Source organism: Callionymus lyra, chromosome 8, assembly GCF_982586985.1.
Source record: "Callionymus lyra chromosome 8, fCalLyr1.hap1.1, whole genome shotgun sequence".
NCBI lineage: Eukaryota > Metazoa > Chordata > Actinopteri > Syngnathiformes > Callionymidae > Callionymus > Callionymus lyra.
In genome coordinates this window covers 19,314,985-19,333,775 of record NC_141825.1, presented here as the reverse complement: position 1 = coordinate 19,333,775, position 18,791 = coordinate 19,314,985, and the positions used below count along the sequence as shown (strand labels likewise).

The window sequence follows — 18,791 nt, the reverse complement described above, 5'->3', positions numbered from 1 at the left end:
AGTAATTAATTTATTATCAGTATAACCATTTATCCATGTAGACTAGAACATTTTTTTAATTTATTTTTGCATCCGTCTTTAAAGGTCTACATCTTTTTCTGGAACTTAAGCTCAGATAACTCAGTATTTACCAAAAGTCTGACAAACACACGTTTTTGTGGTAATGGATTCTAAGAAAATAAAACACAGACAGCTTAAGCTACGACATCTTAAGATAAATCTTTAAAAAAAAAAAAAAAGGTGATTTGTTCCCAACAATAGACAAGAATGAGCTTCCTTGGTCAGACAATGCTCTGCATATGAATTAGAAAGTATTCTAAAACAGATAGATGAGGTTCAAGCAGTATTTTTTTTCAATGTATATGCATTTAAAATGATCTTAACCTGATAGGGTATTTTTGTCAAGCCTACCTTTTAAATAAATCATCAAATATATTTATATATTTTAATTCTTACACACATCATGTGAATTCACTAAATCAACAATGAATCTGTGTTGTTGTTGTTGTTGTTATTGTTGGGGAAACTAAGACGTGCTTTAAAATACATGAATAAAAATCAAGTTAAATGTGTGTATGTGATAAATAAGTTGGTTTACCGGACTGTTCTTGGGCATCTGCGCCTCTCAACACATAGCTTTGTGTTGTAAAAACACATGACGTCCGTCAAACTTACCGTCAAACGTAAAGTCCAACATGAAGAGCCTTTTTTTTCTTCTATGGCGCCATGAGTAAAGTAGAGGCCCGCTGGTGACCTCATCCGCACATTTGTAGTACTGCAGGGTGACAAGTGGCGTTTGGAAGTTCATTTTTAAATTAAGTTGTCGTTTATGAATAGATCTTTAAATTAAATAATAATGAGAGATACTGTTCTAAATCCTGTTTTATTTGATTTAAATGTATATTTAAAGTTAAGTAAATATTTAGAGGATTTCATCTTCTTTTTTTTGGTTTCATTTACTTTTTTTTCTTTAAAATGGATTTCATTGATTGTTTATTAACAGAAATTGATATTTTACTAAATAAAAATAAAAACAATATTAATAGATTATACAAGTTAATATTTTTGAAATACACCAACATTTTTTTTTTTATAATAATTCAGTGAAAATACTGTGAATAATCTAAAGCAGTTGTTGAAAAGACAATGTGAATTAATGTAATAATACATTTTTAATTTTATGACAAATAGAAAATGATGAATCTCTAGCTGGATTATGTCTCGCCCAGAGTGTGCGAAGTAAAACGATTTTCAAGATTCCGGTTTATTCACATGGCATCTATTTTGTGAGTGTGTAAATAAAAAATAAAATAGACACTGTCAAACCTTTTCATATAAAAAAAAAAAAATGTGAATAAAACATCAATCAAACGGAATCTGAAATATATCATGAATGTTATTTTAGGTATTTTACAAAACAGGAAAAAGTGCAACACAATCAGTAATTATTTCAAGTTCCCTTTTAGAATGTAATTCAAAGCACCAAATATATTTATTTTATTTATATATTTAAAAAATTATTTGTGCTAAAGCTCCACTTTTTTTCCCTGGGAAATCTAAGTAAAGATGTGCCATCAGTTCTGTTCTTGTTCGGTCATAGGTTGAAAACTTAATACATAGTAAATAATATTTCTGTATTTGTTAATTTTGCAAAAAAAAGGAGGAGAAATATGTCAAAGTAGAAGAATAAAGTTGTTAAGAGAAGTTGTGTTAGCTTCTAGGAATGTAAAACATTGTGTTATAATTGAAAACGAATGCTAAACCAGCCATTATATGAGACAATTAACAGTACAAAGCTTGTTTAATTGCAGAATATAGTTGGCGGCACAGTACAGCATCAACAGCACGGCCATATTGCTTCTTGTGGTACATGACTTTCCCAGGTGCTTATCAAACGAAACGGTAACACAGTAACATGTACAGTAATGATGAAAGAAAAACACGGCAAAGAGAAACTGACGGAGAACTTCGCCCCTCACTTTCACGTAAGGGAGGATTATTCATTCAGAAATACACAATATAATAATAATATTAATAATTATAAGAGCAATAACAACAACGTCAGACCCCTACAGAGGATCACTACAGAGGGGAGACGACAGGAAGTGGGGGTGCCACAAAGCTCACAAACAAAATTCAAAGAAAAAGAGTACTTTGTACATACATGACGTGAATCAATCTTAACATCCACATCTGGCCTTTATATCCTGCTTGTGCCTTCATTCGTGTATCACATGAGTGCTTTTCCATTTCCCTACAAATCTTCAGTTTGTAATTTAAAAAAAAAAATCCTTCAAGAGCTACCGAAGGATTCGGGGGCCCGACCTGTCGTCAGTCATAGTTGGGCGGAGCTTCACGCCCCGGCGTATAGACACCAGCATATCCACGCCATCCAGGCTGGTCGTGGACAGATGATCTTGAGGATCTGAGCTTGGGAAGGGGAACTGGCCTTCGCCCAGAGCGTGAGCGCTCGCCGCCAGCTCTCCGATCTTCTCCACCAAACTGTGGCGGTTCGCAGCCAGCAGCGGGTCCTCTTCCACGTTCTGATGGGGGTCCTGCTGGGCGTAGGGTCCACTCCCTCCCCATGTTGTGTCGGGGAGGCTCTTTCTCTTCGGGGAGGCCGTCATGTAGTCATTAGCACAGGGGTCGTCGCCGTAGAGAAACTCATCGCTGCCCAGCCTGAACTGGGACGGGCTTCCGTATCCAGGAGAGTCTGGCACCGTTGGGGTTTTGACTGGAACAATGGGAGGCCGGATGGGAATGGGGCCAGAGATTGACGGTGTTCTCCTGACTCCCGTTTTAGACGACGGGGTCCTGCGAATGGTGGCGGTCCCTGAAGTGATCGGCCCGGGGCTGCCGCCTCCGGCGCCGTTCGTCTGGTGGGTCTTTCCCGCCGGTAGGCCGGCGGTGCTGGCCGGCCTCTTGGTCTGGATCATTCGCCTGTAGCTCTGGGCGATGTTGCTGTGGCGCGGGATGGTGGAGGACCTATCGAAATCTGCATGAGGGTCACTGTCGGTGTCGCCGTTGAGAGAGTAGCACTCGTAGTCAGAACCTGGAGGAGGAGAGAAAACAGTTGAAAGACCCTTTTCAGTTATATTTTGGACAATATTTCCACCTATTTATGTCACTCAGAATATGCCCCGGTCCCTCGCCATATCAAGGTCCATCGTCTATTGTTTCACTAAAGATCTTGTACTTTGTACTGACAGACAGATTATTTATTTGAACATCTAAAACATCTTCAACACAACCACACAACCATTGGGAGAACCAGGGTTACTTTGCAAAGTGGGAGGAGCTAATAACTTATGAAGCCAACAAAACAGTGAACTCCCATGATGCCTCTCTATACACAGATCTGTTTAGTGACACCTGATTGGTCTCTACAGCACTATATTTAAATTCTACATTTATGTTGCTATGTCAAAAGTGATGGACCCCTGTGATTGGTTGGCTGGGCGGCAAAGCATTATGTGCGCTGTCGAAGGCCATTGTTACCAGGAGGGTTGTTGAAAGGTGGGTTAATTTACGTGTCTTTATTTGAAATTTTTATCTACTTGTCGAAATTATCAATAATTTAATTTTGTAAGATTATGTAGGTTTTAACTGTTGAAACAGTGTGGATATGTGAAAAATGTTATTGGTTTATTTATAGTGCAAGGAGAGTTTATGAGGCCTGAACATGTATTTTAATAACGCAAAAATTAAACGGTCACTACTTCCTGGATTTCACTTTATTCAGGATGTTAACCGTAACTCCGACAATACCACTGTTCAACAAACAACAAACAACAACAAACTGTTTGAACAAACTACTGTCCATCATGGATGATGACAGTCATCCTCTCAGCACTGTCATCAGTGAGCAGAGAAGCAGATGAAGCACGAATGCTCCTACCCAGGTGCAACACTAATAGACTCAGGGACTCATTCATCCCTCGGGCTATTAAATTGTACAATTCTGAGTTCGGGGGCAGGAGTGGAGTGAGAGTATCTGGATGTTCTGTTCTATGTTAGTCTTTGTATCCTTTGTCTTCGTTGTTTTTCTTTGACCTATGTTCTTTGTCTTTATCTTTAGACTTAGATTGTGTCATCTTGTTCTTCCTCTTATGTTCTTTTCTTATTTTATTTTTTATGTATTATTTTTTATAGTTTATGAAAAAATGCTGGCTACTGGAAAAAACAATTTCCCGAAGGAGACCTTCTGAGGGATCAATAAAGTTTTACCTTACCTTACCTGTTCTCAGAATACAACCCTAAACTACAACATTTCGTTGCCTATTAGCATGTCATTAAAAACCCTTATGGGTACTTATAGTTGATTCAAAAAATTAGGCCACTTTAGTTTCAACGTGAATCAAATCTACAAGTAAGAAACATGTTTTAAAAGGAAGCTCAAATTGAGAAAGTTGTCCTACACAGGTTGCAAAATGATAACAGGCCATTACTCTGTAAGGTAGACACAAGCCACACATTATGGGGAGACCCATTTCATCTGCTTGTCCTTTCACGTAATGTTAGATTGAGACACTTTGGCCCTGAAAGCCTAAAATAGGTGCTAATATCCTTCTTGGCAGGAAAGGCAAAGCGCTCAGCACAACACTCCAGATGATAGATGTTCGGGCCGTGGGAGTCTCACGGGCCGCAGATGGAAGTGTCTTTGTCAATATCTCTCGGGTTTACTTCATTATTATCAAGAAAGGTTGTGAGCATTCGGTTTAGTATTCTCAACACTGGACGAGTAAAACTCATTCATATAAAGTGCAAAAGTTATTCAAGTTAGTGATGGGTTGATGAAGCATAATGGAACAGCTGACCCCACCCATCACTTGATCACATGACCCGTTTTGCTATTAGATAACATTGCGGTATGTCAACAAAAATAGAGAAAAACATTTTTTCAGGTCATGAGAAAAATATTCAGCGTTTTTTACTCCAGCCAATGATTTTATCAATCCATCAATAAACAACATGAATGTAAACAACATAATTCTGTGGGTCTCTTGAGAGGAGGTGCCCAACTTTAAATTGAAACACATTAAAGGAGTAAAGTGGTCCCTCGCCATATCGAAGTTCATCTATTATTTATTTTGTATACAGCAGTTTATATTTAAAAACATTTAAATTCTATGTCTAAATCCTTCTGTACGAGTCGGCATGGGAACATCTAACGCGCTATGTTCTGTTTCTTGATTTTCCGAGGAACTCTGGTATGTAAAGAAACAACGCTAGGAATTTTCAGAAGAAAACGACAAGGCTGCGCAGACTTCTCTCCTTTTTAGCCCAGAAACCAAGACGTCCTCCAAATCATGACGCCTTCACTGACCTGTATAAAATTCTGAACTTAAAATGAAACATAAACGTAATCCCCACCATTTAAATATTTTACAGGATGAGTTATCATTCATAATTTAACGTTGTTAAAATGATGTAGCCTTTTGAGAGTGTATAAAGTGTGTGAATTTGGAAAATTTTAAACGTCAGTATTGGAAAGGTTTATAAAGAGTGTATGGAGGGATTAAAAGACCTAAACTTGTACTTGAATGGTAAAAAAAAAATTGAGTGTACACTGTTTCACGGATTATGTATATTGTGGTTGTTTTAAAAGTACTAAATAACATGAAATAATGGAGGATGGTGTAATACTGTCAAGCCTCCTGGTTTAAAAATATTCATTTTAAGGGTGTGTATTAGTAAGAATCTGGCGATGTGTGTCAAGATACAGAGACATGCAATATATTGCGATAGTGTAGTAACCAGAATAGATTGGTAGTACTGCCAACAAAGTCGTAACTGCTTTCATTAGATTTGAAAAACTAAATTTGTCGAAAAATCAATATTAGAAGCCGCTGGAGTCGACTGTATCCTCTCGTCCTCAGCCGTCACCTGGATTTTATTGTTCCTTTAGCTTCCACCTCGCAAGTTTAATCGCTACACCAAAATGAACAAACACAGTTAATATTTGCATGTAATTGTACATTTAAAAATCGATTTTCTTTTTTTTAATACACTTTATTGAACGGTCAACCAGAACATAGCTTTGGTAAAGAAAAATAAAAGATTTGAAAGCAAAAAATATATTTTTTAAAACAGCGCTGACGAATTTTGATATAGTATCGTAGAAAAAAAATAGTTTGACACCCTTTTTAATTGCCCTCCAGATTATTAACAATTAAACAGTTAATGCTCTTCCGCTCAGAATAAGTTCGACACAATTGTGCGTTGAGTATTACCTTGAGACGGGATGGTGTCCTCGGAGCAGGACGGGGTGTTCGTCTGGGTGCTGTAGCCGCTGGAGTACTGCAGTGAGTCCCTGCTGCTCTTCTGCTGCTCCATGCTGAGGCCTCGGGTCAGAACCATGGCGAGAGTGCTTGCCGCCGGAGAGAGAGGCTCGCCATGCTGGAGCACAAACACAGCACGAGCGTGGTGAGGCTGGGTCATGAATACGTTTACATATGCGCCTCACATTTAATCATCATCCAGACAAGGTTTTTGAATCTAGCTCCTTTACCTTGGCGACCAGCGTCCCCGGCCCGAATCTTGCCCTGTGACTGTCATCAGGTTGCATTCCTGAGTATCCCAGAGCACTGGGTGGTGGTTCCAGCTCTCTCATCTTGTCCAGAGATTCCCTCCTACGCTGCAGAGTGCCGGCCAAGGACGGATCACAGGGGCTTGTTTTGGCCCAGTCCTGCGGCGACAGATGCTACAATGAGACTCCCGACAGCGTGAGTTTTGTCATTTGCCAGCTCCAGAATGGCCCTGTTAACAATGCAGGAGCTGCTAACTTGGCTGGTGAGTTGGTTACATGCCAGTATGGGGCGCGTGGAGGGGGTTCGGGGGGGGGTCAGGTGAGCTTACAATCTCCGTGAGACAAAGACAGGAAGAATTATGGCGCAGCACCGTGGTTATGGTTGAGCTACTTTGGACTTAAAAAAAAAAAAACGAAGCAAAAGAAGCGATTAAAATGAAAAAATGCAAATGAAAACAAACCTTCCAATTAGGACCCTTCGATGAGGGTGAGGGGGTGCTGGATCCGGGGGAGTGGTTAAATGTGGGTGACGCGGGGAGTATGACAGAGAGAGGCCTGATGTTGCCAGAGTGAGAGAAAGCAGGGCGGAAGGTGCCGAAGGATGAGCATGAGCCAAACTGCGGAATGACAGAATAAAGTGTGAGTCAGAGTGTCGGTCCACGGACGGGCCCGACGTCAGATGGTAGCGCAGCTGTCAAGAGCAGCCGGGCGGGCCTCGGAGCTATAGATAACGCTGACTCAACACTCCGTGACATGTGCGGGATGAAAAGTTCAGGCCATTTAAGACAGAATAGTAACAGGAAGATGATGTGGCTTTTAGCGTGAATGTAAGAAGACACTTGAAAATATTTTAGATGCAACTTTTTCTAATGTTTTCTAGGCATTAATCCTTGTCTCGTACATTTTTTAATCATTTTAAGATTTTATTCCGGTCTCCAGGGTCTATTTTATAGCTTAATAATGGTTTTAAAATACTGGCATAAAATGTTCTACGATAGAGTTATCTTTGCTTGATAAATAACATTTTTATTATCTGGTGTTTATTCAACATCACTGGGAAAAATTGTCAAACTGCTTAAATTGAAATTTATTTTCAATTTGAGAACACATTAAATCTTTAAATGGCCTGAACAATTGCTATGCTAGGATACATGTAAACTTTTAATTATTTTACATTATTTTTTTAAGATGCAATTTTTTTTTCTCCACTCCCTCTCAGTGAACTCATCGCTGCATCTCTCATCATGTGTTTTTATTTGAAAAAGGAAAAATTTAGATGATTAAAATTAAAAGAAATTGTAGCTAGTGTGGTAGCTAGTCCTGCTTTCTCACACCCTCTCAGTAAACTCATGGATGCAAGTTTTTCAGCTTTTAGAATTTCTTTCTGCTTTCCAGTTTTTTATAGTAACAATCATACAGGTGCAGACGTAATATCTACGATAAAAAAAAAGAATGTATTGTATTTTTTGTACAGCATTAGATGGTTTGTACAGGGATGGTCTACTGGGAATCTTTAAATCCCCTTAAAGTCGGGAATTTCAGTTAAAGATTAATAAAAAATTGAGTGCTTTGGTTTCTTTTTCCGATATAAATTGGATTTCTGTTTTATCAAAATTTCCTCTTTTATTATTTCTTTGATCTTTGATGTGGTAGGAGCATTTCTCTCACTCCCACTCAGTGAACTCATTGCTGCATCTGTATGTGTTTTACTTTGTTTTTTGTTTTTTTTGCAGAATTCAAGTTTGTATTCTTCATATAGCAGTAGATAGTTTGTGCAGAGATGAACTTGGAATCTTATAAATCCTGGATTTTCAGCTTTTAGAATTTATTTCTGCTTTCCAGTTTTTTATAGTAACAATCATACAGGTGCAGACGTAATAACTACGAAAAAAAAATGTATTGTATTTTTTGTACAGCATTAGATGGTTTGTACAGGGATGGTCTACTGGGAATCTTTAAATCCCCTTAAAGTCGGGAATTTCAGTTAAAGATTAATAAAAAATGGAGTGCTTTGGTTTCTTTTTCCGATATAAATTGGATTTCTGTTTTATCAAAATTTCCTCTTTTATTATTTCTTTGATCTTTGATGTGGTAGGAGCATTTCTCTCACTCCCACTCAGTGAACTCATTGCTGCATCTGTATGTGTTTTACTTTGTTTTTTGTTTTTTTGCAGAATTCAAGTTTGTATTCTTCATATAGCAGTAGATAGTTTGTGCAGAGATGAACTTGGAATCTTATAAATCCTGGATGTCAGCAAAGGAATTTCATTGTAAAATGTTGATCGATGATAATTAAACAAGTGACTGAGTTTAATGTGTTGTTTGCGCACCAACGGTGTGTGTGTGTGTTGTGGGAAATCTTCGGGGCGGGTGGGAGAGCTGCATGCAGTACTAACCGCTGTGGGAGAGTTGCACTCGCTGACAGACTGGCAGGTTTCTGAAGCCTCAGATGAGGCTGAGCTTGTTGATTTCTGGGAAGGGAAGATGAAGTCAAAACAGTGGAAGGGAGGAGCAGATTAGGAGATGAAGAAAGAGGTGTGACATGAGTGATCTGCAGGAAGAGGTGATACTTGAAGTGTTGATGAGTTCTTGGGGAAGAGGAAAGATTTCCCTCTCAGAGTAGCCGGTGAGATCATGTATTCAGAGACGAGCGTTGCATCAGACGGTGAGCTGATGATGCGTGTTCACTCCACTGGAATCTATTCGCACCCTCGAGAGCACGAATAACTTTAGCACTAGAACGCATTCTACTCCGGCAACCTATCAGCTCCATTGCAGCAGATGATGCTGAACTCTGCACATCTGTAAGCATCAGACTTCAATAAAGATCCATTTTTTCTGATCTCTTTGGCCAAGTTGCACCACAAGATGTTCCCAAACCAGAGTAGAAATGAACCCTATATTTTCTGACTATAAGGCGCACTTTGAATCCTTTTTTTCTTCAAATGTATAAATTCTGGTTGTACTTATTGACCTCGAAATGACTCTTTGGAACATGGCGCTCAAAAATCTGTGAAAAAATGTTGAAGCTACGAAGCTGCACCGTGATTCTCCTTAGAATACCTCCAGAAGGCTCCGTAGTATTTACCACAAGACTCCAAAGTATTATTCTTGAGGCTCCATAGTATATCCCCAAGAAGCTCAGACGTAGTACTCCATGAGGTTTCGTAGTATTACTCCACAAGGCTTTGCATTATTACTCATCAAGGCTCAGTAGTATTACTTTGCAAGACTCCATAGTATTACTCTGCAAGGCTCTGTAATATTACTTTGCAGGGCTTCGTAGTTTTATTATGCCAGGTTCCATAGTATTACTCTACAAGGTTTGTTGTATTACTCTGTAAGGCTTTATAGTATTTCCATGCGACGCTCTATAGTAAAAACGCGAGGCTTCTTCGTATTACTTTATTATTCCAGTGAGGTTTTCATAGTATTATTCCACCAGGCTTCATAGTATTATTCCGCAATGCTTTGTAATATAATTCCATGAGGCTTTGTAGTATTATTTAGTGAGGTTTCAAAGTATTATTCCGCGATGCTTCGTAGTATTATTCCGTGAGGCTTCGTAGTATTTTTCCGCGAGGCTTCGTAGTATTTTTCCGCGACGCTTCGTAGTATTTTTACTCAAGGCTTCGTGGTTTTATCACATAAAGCTGGTGCACGACGCCTCGTGTATGAAAATAGACCAGATTATTAACATTTTGCTTTAAAGTACAGTAACCTTTCCATATACTTCTGCATTAACTGAGCCACATGACGCTCCTCTACTTCTTCTTTGGTAAATCCACGAGAGTGTACCTGGCTGGTAATGTCCGAGGGCATCGGTGACGGAGGCTTGGAGTGGTTGTTGGCATCCTGGGAGACGAAACCTGAGTCGTGGGAGGAGACGCTGCTGAGCCGGTGAGCGCCAGCAGAGGGCATCTGAAGAAGGCTGGTCCACACACAAAATATGCACATAAATCTCCATCCATTCTCATCAATCACGTGTTTCATCTCTTATTTTGTGAAGGAATTTGTTTTTTCGGGTAAGTAGGCCGGGCCAAGAGCACAAATTAATTGTTGATCAAAAATGCTGACAACATGAAAGAGGTGTTGAGGGAAATGGTTACGATTCTTGTTATTCCACTCAGATCTTTAAATAGTAACATTTGTGTTTCAGTGAATATTAATGCACGTGTTCTTTGTATCAAGATATTTGTCGCTTAACCTGTTCATGTCATTTGTTCAACACACAATCCTGAAGGGAACAGTTACACGGCACTTGTACATTGAATATGATTATTTCTGAACGTGAATCAAACACTATTCTTCTTCTTTTATTTCATTTTCTAACCAGGCCTTGGCTTCTGTCTGGTAACAGCAAACTTATTCTCTCTTCTTTTATCTTCAAAGAACTAGAGAGAGTCAAATCTTTGGGAGCTTACAAGCTGAGGACGATAATAAATCTGTTTCGAAGGTCTAGGTCTATTATTTAGATTTGTATAGAAACTGATCCCTTCTGGTTACTAAAGTCGAGGCTTCAATACAAGATGGTCGTTACAGACGAGCAGTAATGATGTATTATAAATGATATCAAACCTTCTTTCTGTTTCTTACTCGTCGACAGAGAAAAAGCCAAATTTAACAAACAAACAAACATTGGTTTGGGCGCTTTTTGATTCCGATCAGAGATCACGCTTCTCTTCGGCCAACATTTGGAGGACAGTTAATCGGCTGAGAAAAGTTGGAGAGAGCAGCTTCAACCAGCCAGTCTGTTGGCAATGTTGTGTGAGTGGTGACATCATTGTCGGAGTGGAAAATAATAATCTTTGGTTCATATTGCAGTTTTGCAGCGTGATTTAAATGACATTTAAGGAGAAGAAAGAAGGTTATTGTGAAGTAATAAAAAAAGGTTTTACAAGCCTTTTTTCTTGTTTTTAAAAACAAATGCACTATTGCAGTTGCACTATTCTGACACTAGAGGGAGCCAGAAACTATTATTTACATCTTATGTATTGGAATTTTAATTAACATATTTTTTACGGTCACTGAAAGAAAATAATTTTAAGCACAAAGTAAGTTATCAAAATATTAAAATTGAATATGAATAGTCGTAATTAACAAAGAAAGTTAATATTATATATATATATATAAATGTATATAATTTTATAGAGAGCCTGATAATTATTTGTTTATACTTTGAGCGAGTTAAAATATAACATAGATAAATAATAATTATTGTCATTTTCTTTTACAAGGAGTCTTTCAAAACACAAAAGAACATAATACAGAAAGACTTCAAATCAACACTGAAAAATACAACAGAAGTTTTAAAATAAAATAAATAAAATGTACATTTTTAAAATGTAAATTGATAAAAGTTCAAAATAATTTGTAGTCAAACTATTTCAATAAAATGTGTCGTGTCATCATATTGTAGTGACAGAAAATAAAAAGTTATTATAAACGGCTATTAAGAGAAACTCGGTTTGTTATTTAGGAAACAACTTAAATGTAAGTGAAAACACAGACAAAATAATGGTTTATAATCAATGAAGTCGATCAATCACCTGCACATGCTGCTCTTCCTGGAGCTGGCGCTGCTGGGAGAAGACGGTGGAGTCTGGTAAGACCAGCTGAAGTCAGAGCCTTTCAGGTCTCGGATCACCTGCAGCAACAGCAACACACGGTAAGAACACGACACCCAAAAAAAAAAAAAAAGACTGACAACATTGATTTTGTTGACGTGGAAAACAAGAGAAAAAAGGAATACATTTGCATGAATTTCAGTTAATTACAACCCATCAGATTCATCAAGCTGTGCTGCGACGGTAATGAAGAAACAAATGAGTTTTCAACAGTCTGCTTTCTGCGAGGAGATCAGGGAGTAAACAAACTAAATATTGATCGACATACGTGGATTCAAAGAGAGGCTGGACTACTTTTAAGGGGATTACTTTGACAACGATATTGATCTTTAGAAATATTGAACAACTCCCTACTATTTATCATTTTGTTACGATCGAGAAAAATAGTATAAGGAATAGTACGTTTTTGTAAATTATATTGGTAGTTACCTTCCTCTAAAGGAAATTAAAATGTAATTTTAGCAGGCTTTTTTAAGTAAGAGCCCTTTATTATTGTTGGAAATGTTTTTTTTAAAACGCAATAACTCATCATATAGTTAATATATTTGTGGTAAGAGTACATAGTAGAACTGGCCTAACACAGACCAGTGTAAGGAAATGACAACTTTACTGTAATCAATCATCTAGATTTAACACACATTTCAAATAGTCACTTGATTAACTGATAATCTTACATATTTAATTCATACTAAATAATCCTATTCTTGCATTGGATTCACTGACTGCAACACAAGGCCGAGGTCACAAAGCCTCACACACAGAAAGATTAAACAATCCCAGACTCCCAGCAAATCTGTGGACACCTGTTTGAAAACTCCCACTGAAAGACACAACAGTCCAGTAAGTCGCTGGGAACCGATTCTCTGGAGAAGACAAAAACCTTCAGTAAGTTTCCACTACGATCACGTGCGACCGGCCATCTTAGAATCAAGTGTGTACAGCTACTGACAAATCCTAAATTCACATTTGACTAGAGGCGTTAACCTGAATATTCTACTATAAAGATCCACCATTTTGTCTGATCTTTGCGTTCTGGCATTCGAAGACGTCTGCGATAGATCTCTCTGCTTGCTAGCGCCCGTGTTCACGTAAGTTTGTCTCTGACTTTTGCATAATTCACTAAACGAGCATTTTTCTTAAACTCATCATGTGTCTGTCCTTCATTCCACCACCACGTACGAGGCTGGGGAGGGGTCGGTTCATCGGAACACAAAAAAACCCTAACAACTTGGTGCCGTGACCCGGATTCGAACCGGGGTTGCTGCATACTTATACACATGAGTCAAGAGTTACAGAAACTCTGGAAGCTGAAGTGAACAAGAGGTTTCTAAAGATGGTCTGTATATTCAGAGTAAAAAACCTGAAGTTTGTCGCTCCAGCAATGAGTTCACTGAGGGGGAGCGAGATGAAAAGACGGAGCAAGAATTATGTTTGGATTGTGGGGCTTGTACGCAATCATTCTTTAACTCAAAACCACAAATGTTATTCATTGGCATAAAAAGTGGAAATAATAAAAGCCCAGAACAAAATGTTATTGCAAATGTCTAAGTAGGTCTAAATGTACTGTCTATGCATTTTAATGTTGAAACCATGTTATGAGTCAAAATATAACATTTTATCAATAATCAGAGAAAAAAAAAGTATTATTTTAAAATGTTTAAACTATTCTAGATCCATATAATTGACATAAATCAGGTGATCTGCTTTAGTTGTAGAATAAAATGACTAATACATCTGAGATATCACTCAAACATCATTCATTTGTCTGTTTAATTTCGTGCTGTGTTGAGTTATACAGTGTAGTTGTCTATCATGCTTTGTCACAATAGCAGAGAGCAAGTTAGCTCATGGTGTTTTAGATAAAATATTGTAGATTTGTTTGTGTGCAGCATAGAAGCTAAGCGCTACATGATTAAGTGCAAATGAGTGGTAATAGTATGGTATACTTTTGCAAAGGAAAGTAAGAATGCAGTTCAGTATTATGGGTAGTTAATGTGGTGGCCTGGAAGTGCAAAACAAATGTACTAACTCGAAATAAATTCACAATTTCTTGAAAAATATTAACAATTTCCTAAAATTGTAAATGTACTTTGTCAATTTTGTTGATCTATTTAAGACTTTGTCAATTTGTTTAATGATTTTGTACATTTGTTTGAGAGTTTGTACATTTGTTTTAGTAAACTGTGATTTTATTTCAGAGTTTGCACATTTGTTTCAGGAAATTGTCATTTTGTTTCAAAGTTTGTAAATTTGTTAGAGGAAATTGTAAATGGGTTTCAGGAAATTATCATTTTGTTTCAAAATTAGTAAATTTGTTACAGGAAATTATCATTTTGTTTCAAAGTTTGTAAATTTGTTTTAGGAAATTATCATTTTGTTTCAAAGTTTGTAAATGTGTTTCTGGAAATTATCATTTTGTTTCAAAGTTTGTAAATTTATTTCAGGAAATTGTAATTTTGTTCTGAAGTTTGTAAATTTGTTTTAGGAAATTGTCATTTTGTTTTAAAGTTTGTAAATTTATTTCAGGAAATTATCATTTTGTTTTAAACTTTGTAAATTTATTTCAGGAAATTATCATTTTGTTACAAAGTTTGTAAATTTGTTTTAGGAAATTATCATTTTGTTTCAAAGTTTGTAAATGTGTTTCTGGAAATTATCATTTTGTTTCAAAGTTTGTAAATTTATTTCAGGAAATTGTAATTTTGTTCTGAAGTTTGTAAATTTGTTTTAGGAAATTGTCATTTTGTTTTAAAGTTTGTAAATTTATTTCAGGAAATTATCATTTTGTTTTAAACTTTGTAAATTTATTTCAGGAAATTATCATTTTGTTACAAAGTTTGTAAATTTGTTTTAGGAAATAATCATTTTGTTTCAAAGTTTGTAAATTAGTTTCAGGAAATTGTCATTTTGTTTTAAAGTTTGTAAATTTGTTTCAGGAAATTATCATTTTGTTACAAAGTTTGTAAATTTGTCAGAGTGTTTCAGGAAATGAAGTTTATACAGAGCCACACATTACCTGCTCACTGGCAGGCGGCAGCTTGTGAGGATCTTCTGTCAGCACCGTGAGGTCATCAACAATGGCCTGTAAGTGTGTGATCTCCCCCAGCATGGCGATCTCCACATTCTGTTCCAAAACACACGTTTAAGAAAACCTCTCGTCATCACCAGACTTCAGTGAGGAAAGCGTCCTCTTGATGCAGTGCTCACCACCACAGGCTGCAGCAGGTTGATGAACGAGCAATAGCGCCCCCTCTCTTCCAGCAGAGCTCTGCGCACCGCCTGCTTCTCCGTCTCCTCCATCAGCAGGTACATGTCGCTGACGTCCTGCATGGCACTGTCCAGCTGGGGGCGCAGGTTTCCACGACCTTAGAAGAGAGGAGTGAAGGAAGGATGAGAGAGAGGAGGAGACTGATCAGTGCACACAGAGAACTGGAACATGAGCGATGAGTTTGAAGGATGATGCGTCTGACGAACGTGCGCTGAAGAGATGATGATGATGAAAAAACAACTGGACGTCAGTGGAAACACATGAAAGAACAATTGAGATGATTCATGATTGTTACTAGATGAAGTTTTGAGGACTGGAACAAATGGAAATGAGATGAAACTGAAGACAAACTGTTCATGACTCTGCAGAGTAGTGCTCTCAACACAGTGTATTTATAATAAAGCATTTTAATTGTTTCCTTTGTTTTTCTGTTACTTCTTTAATTTGACAAGAGTTACATTATTTTAGTGGCTTTTTCGGTAATTAAGGATCACATCCCAGTATCTGTTTTAACCCTTGTGTTAACTCAGGGTCAAGGTGACCCAAAGGCCCCAAAACAAATGTGTTTGTGGTATCCATTGCGTTGCCTCTGGATCAAGGTGAAATACCTCTACCACTGCATTTGTAATTTTGGAAGCCAGGGAGGTCGTTCACCTTGACCCAGGGACAACACAAGGGATACCTCAAACACATTTGTTTTAGGGCCTTTGGGTCGCCTTGGCCCAGAGATAACACAAGGGTTAAAGTTTTTAGGGTTTTTTTCACAAAATAAAGCTTCTTTTTTTATAATTAATGTGTTGAGTCTTTAAAGCAAACTGTGTTTTAAATGAATTAACATGAAAAACAACCTTTGCATTTTTTTAAACACGTTTAAAATTCTTACTTACAATGTTTAGTCTTTTTTTAAATTTTGTGCTTCTTTCAATTTGACATGAGTATAAGTATATAATAATGTGGCCTTTCAGTTAGACATCCATGTCTCATAACCATTTTAAAGAAATAATCTTATTGTGTTTCATTTTAATACGCGACTTAATGTGGGTTTTGCAAATAAGACCTTTTGTGAGATTGTTTAAATCTTCACAAGGTGAACATTTCTTTTTTTCAAAAATTTGATGCATTAATAAGTATAATGAAATTATTTGTTTTTAATGAAAATTGAATCAACACATTTGTGTATGGGAAGGTTTAATTTGTTTTGTTTTTTTATAATCTAATTTTCCTAAAGATTTCTTTCAAACATTCAATATTTTGATTAATTCAAAAATAAATATTCTAAATAATCCAATAATCAAACATTAATATTTAAATTGAATCCTATGAACATGATTTTTAAACACAGAGATTGAGAGCATGACTCAAATGACATGGTTTATGATCAGCAAACATACCTAGAAGCTCTACATTCAGGTTTGGGAACATCAAGGAAAAAAAAAAGTGCAGACAAGGATCGAAAAAAAGAGAGAGAAGAAGAAGAAGAACAAGCATTGTTAGAAAATAATGATTTTAAAATTATGCATGCAGTTTGGAAGACGATCAAAAGGGGGCGCTGTTGTGATCAGAATAAATGATCCGTGGTTGTTAAAGTATTTGTTTCAACCCAACAAAGTGTTTTCTGCAAGTGAACAGGTGACGGAAAACAAAAAAGTCAAGCCAAAACATTGATTAAAATGAATTTAATCTTTCAATTCTCACCTTTTCTTGCTTTTTTCTGAAGTTTAATGGTGTCTAACGACTTCCTTTTTATTTCCTGACGTGATCGCTTGTATTCTGCAAAGAAAACTCAGTGTTATTTGCAGATCTCGCCCACGAGACGCACAGAGGTTTTCAAGTCCTTCACCTTTGGCATGGTCTTTATCCAGCTGGTTGGCGGTCTTCTTCCACTCCTCGATCTTGTCTTGAAGCGGCGTCACCAGTCCTTCCATGAGAACGCTGCACGCACAGATCCAAACAAGAAAAAATGACCATCTTCCTCTGAGCGAGAGAAGAGGGTGATGCCGGTCCCACACACACACATCCATCTGATGGAAGTCAAATTGGAAGAGAGGAGGAAAAGGCAACACTTACTTGGTAAAGTGGCGTAATTTGGTCTCGATGCTGCGGTGTCGCATGCACATGCGTGTCAGCGCCGAGCCCACGTCTCTGGTGGCACCTGCAGAAGATAAGAAGAGCGGTTGGTCGCCGGGAAGCTGCGAGGAAACTCTTAACAAGGACACAAAGTCAATTATTGATCCGGGCTTTTCGTTTTTCAAATAGGTCGTCGCACCGAACTTTTTCGTCTTTCCAAGGGACCTTTAATCAAAGAGCACTTTAGAGCGTCAGGTCTCAGCGGTCCATAAATGTCATGTTTCGTCACGTTTGAATCCAAAATAATGTAACAATATAGCACAATATACAACATTTTGAAATGTAAATTTTATACTGGTTTGAAATTTTTGCATCGAAATTTTTTCGTTTTCTTAAAGCATTTAGTGGTTGTTTATGATAATTGAATTAAATCATTTCTATATACATATTAATTACTTACTTACTTACTCACTATATCGTTTGGTTAATGGGTGATCAAATTTAAGATTAATATTGTCTTTAATTAATTATTTGATCTCCTTTTTTTTAGATTAACCAGACCCTTATTTATTTATACATGTTTATTCATTATTAATTATTTATATGCCATTTTAGGGTCATATATTTGTATTTTAATAAACTATTTATTTTATTCGTTTTATTTTATTTCTATATACCGTAAAGCCACCACAACAAATACCTGTTGTGTGTTTACACAGGCTATAACAGTTTTTTGATTCTGATTCTGTGAATACGTTTTAAAGGTTAGTTCCCCTAGTGTCTGAGTAGAGTAACTGCAACTGAAAAAAAAACACTAGTTTCCATTTTAATGTGTGTACATTTGTTTACAAACGAGATTTAGGCAATTGTTGTATCAGTTTCTCATTTTATCATGCTGGTCAAAAAGTTTTTCAGTACTGGAAAAACTTTGGTCGCCATGTGACACTGAAAACTCTATGGATGTGTCGTCAAGACAAAGTTAAGTAGTGACGGGAGTTTTTATAACTTTTAAAGTTATTACACGAGTAATTATTGTTTAAAAAACAGCAACTATAGTACAGAGAATATGAAAACCTTTAAATAATTTTAAAATGTTACATATTGTTGCTTTAAACCAATCTATTTGGATAGATAGATGGATGGATGGATGGATGGATAGATGGTTAGTTCATTCAGAAGTTAAAAAAGAACAACAGATCCAATATCTTCAAACAGTTCGACATGAACTAGAGACACTCGGCGCCAACAACAGCTTGTACTTTTCCTCTCAAGTGTAATTAAAGGGGGTCTAAAGCTGCAA

The 18,791-nt window shown here is 37.0% G+C and overlaps 1 protein-coding gene across 3 annotated transcripts in view; it reads right to left on the bottom strand.

The window, feature by feature from the left end:
* Positions 1-1,782: 1,782 nt before the first annotated feature.
* Positions 1,783-18,791, bottom strand: part of mtss1la (MTSS I-BAR domain containing 2a) — a 43,638-nt gene continuing 26,629 nt past the window's right edge. The window contains exons 4-15 of one of the 3 annotated variants that reach the window (XM_087798132.1): positions 17,492-17,576; positions 17,265-17,356; positions 17,120-17,194; positions 15,364-15,521; positions 15,173-15,280; positions 12,079-12,176; positions 10,328-10,460; positions 8,926-9,000; positions 6,991-7,146; positions 6,512-6,688; positions 6,234-6,399; positions 1,783-3,052 (exon numbers count right to left, since the gene is read on the bottom strand). In XM_087798132.1, the coding sequence (XP_087654258.1) occupies positions 2,301-3,052; positions 6,234-6,399; positions 6,512-6,688; positions 6,991-7,146; positions 8,926-9,000; positions 10,328-10,460; positions 12,079-12,176; positions 15,173-15,280; positions 15,364-15,521; positions 17,120-17,194; positions 17,265-17,356; positions 17,492-17,576 (2,075 nt within the window). In that variant the 3' untranslated portion in view covers positions 1,783-2,300. The remainder of the gene's footprint in view (positions 3,053-6,233; positions 6,400-6,511; positions 6,689-6,990; positions 7,147-8,925; positions 9,001-10,327; positions 10,461-12,078; positions 12,177-15,172; positions 15,281-15,363; positions 15,522-17,119; positions 17,195-17,264; positions 17,357-17,491; positions 17,577-18,791) is intronic. The other 2 variants (XM_087798133.1, XM_087798134.1) reach the window with 2 other exon arrangements.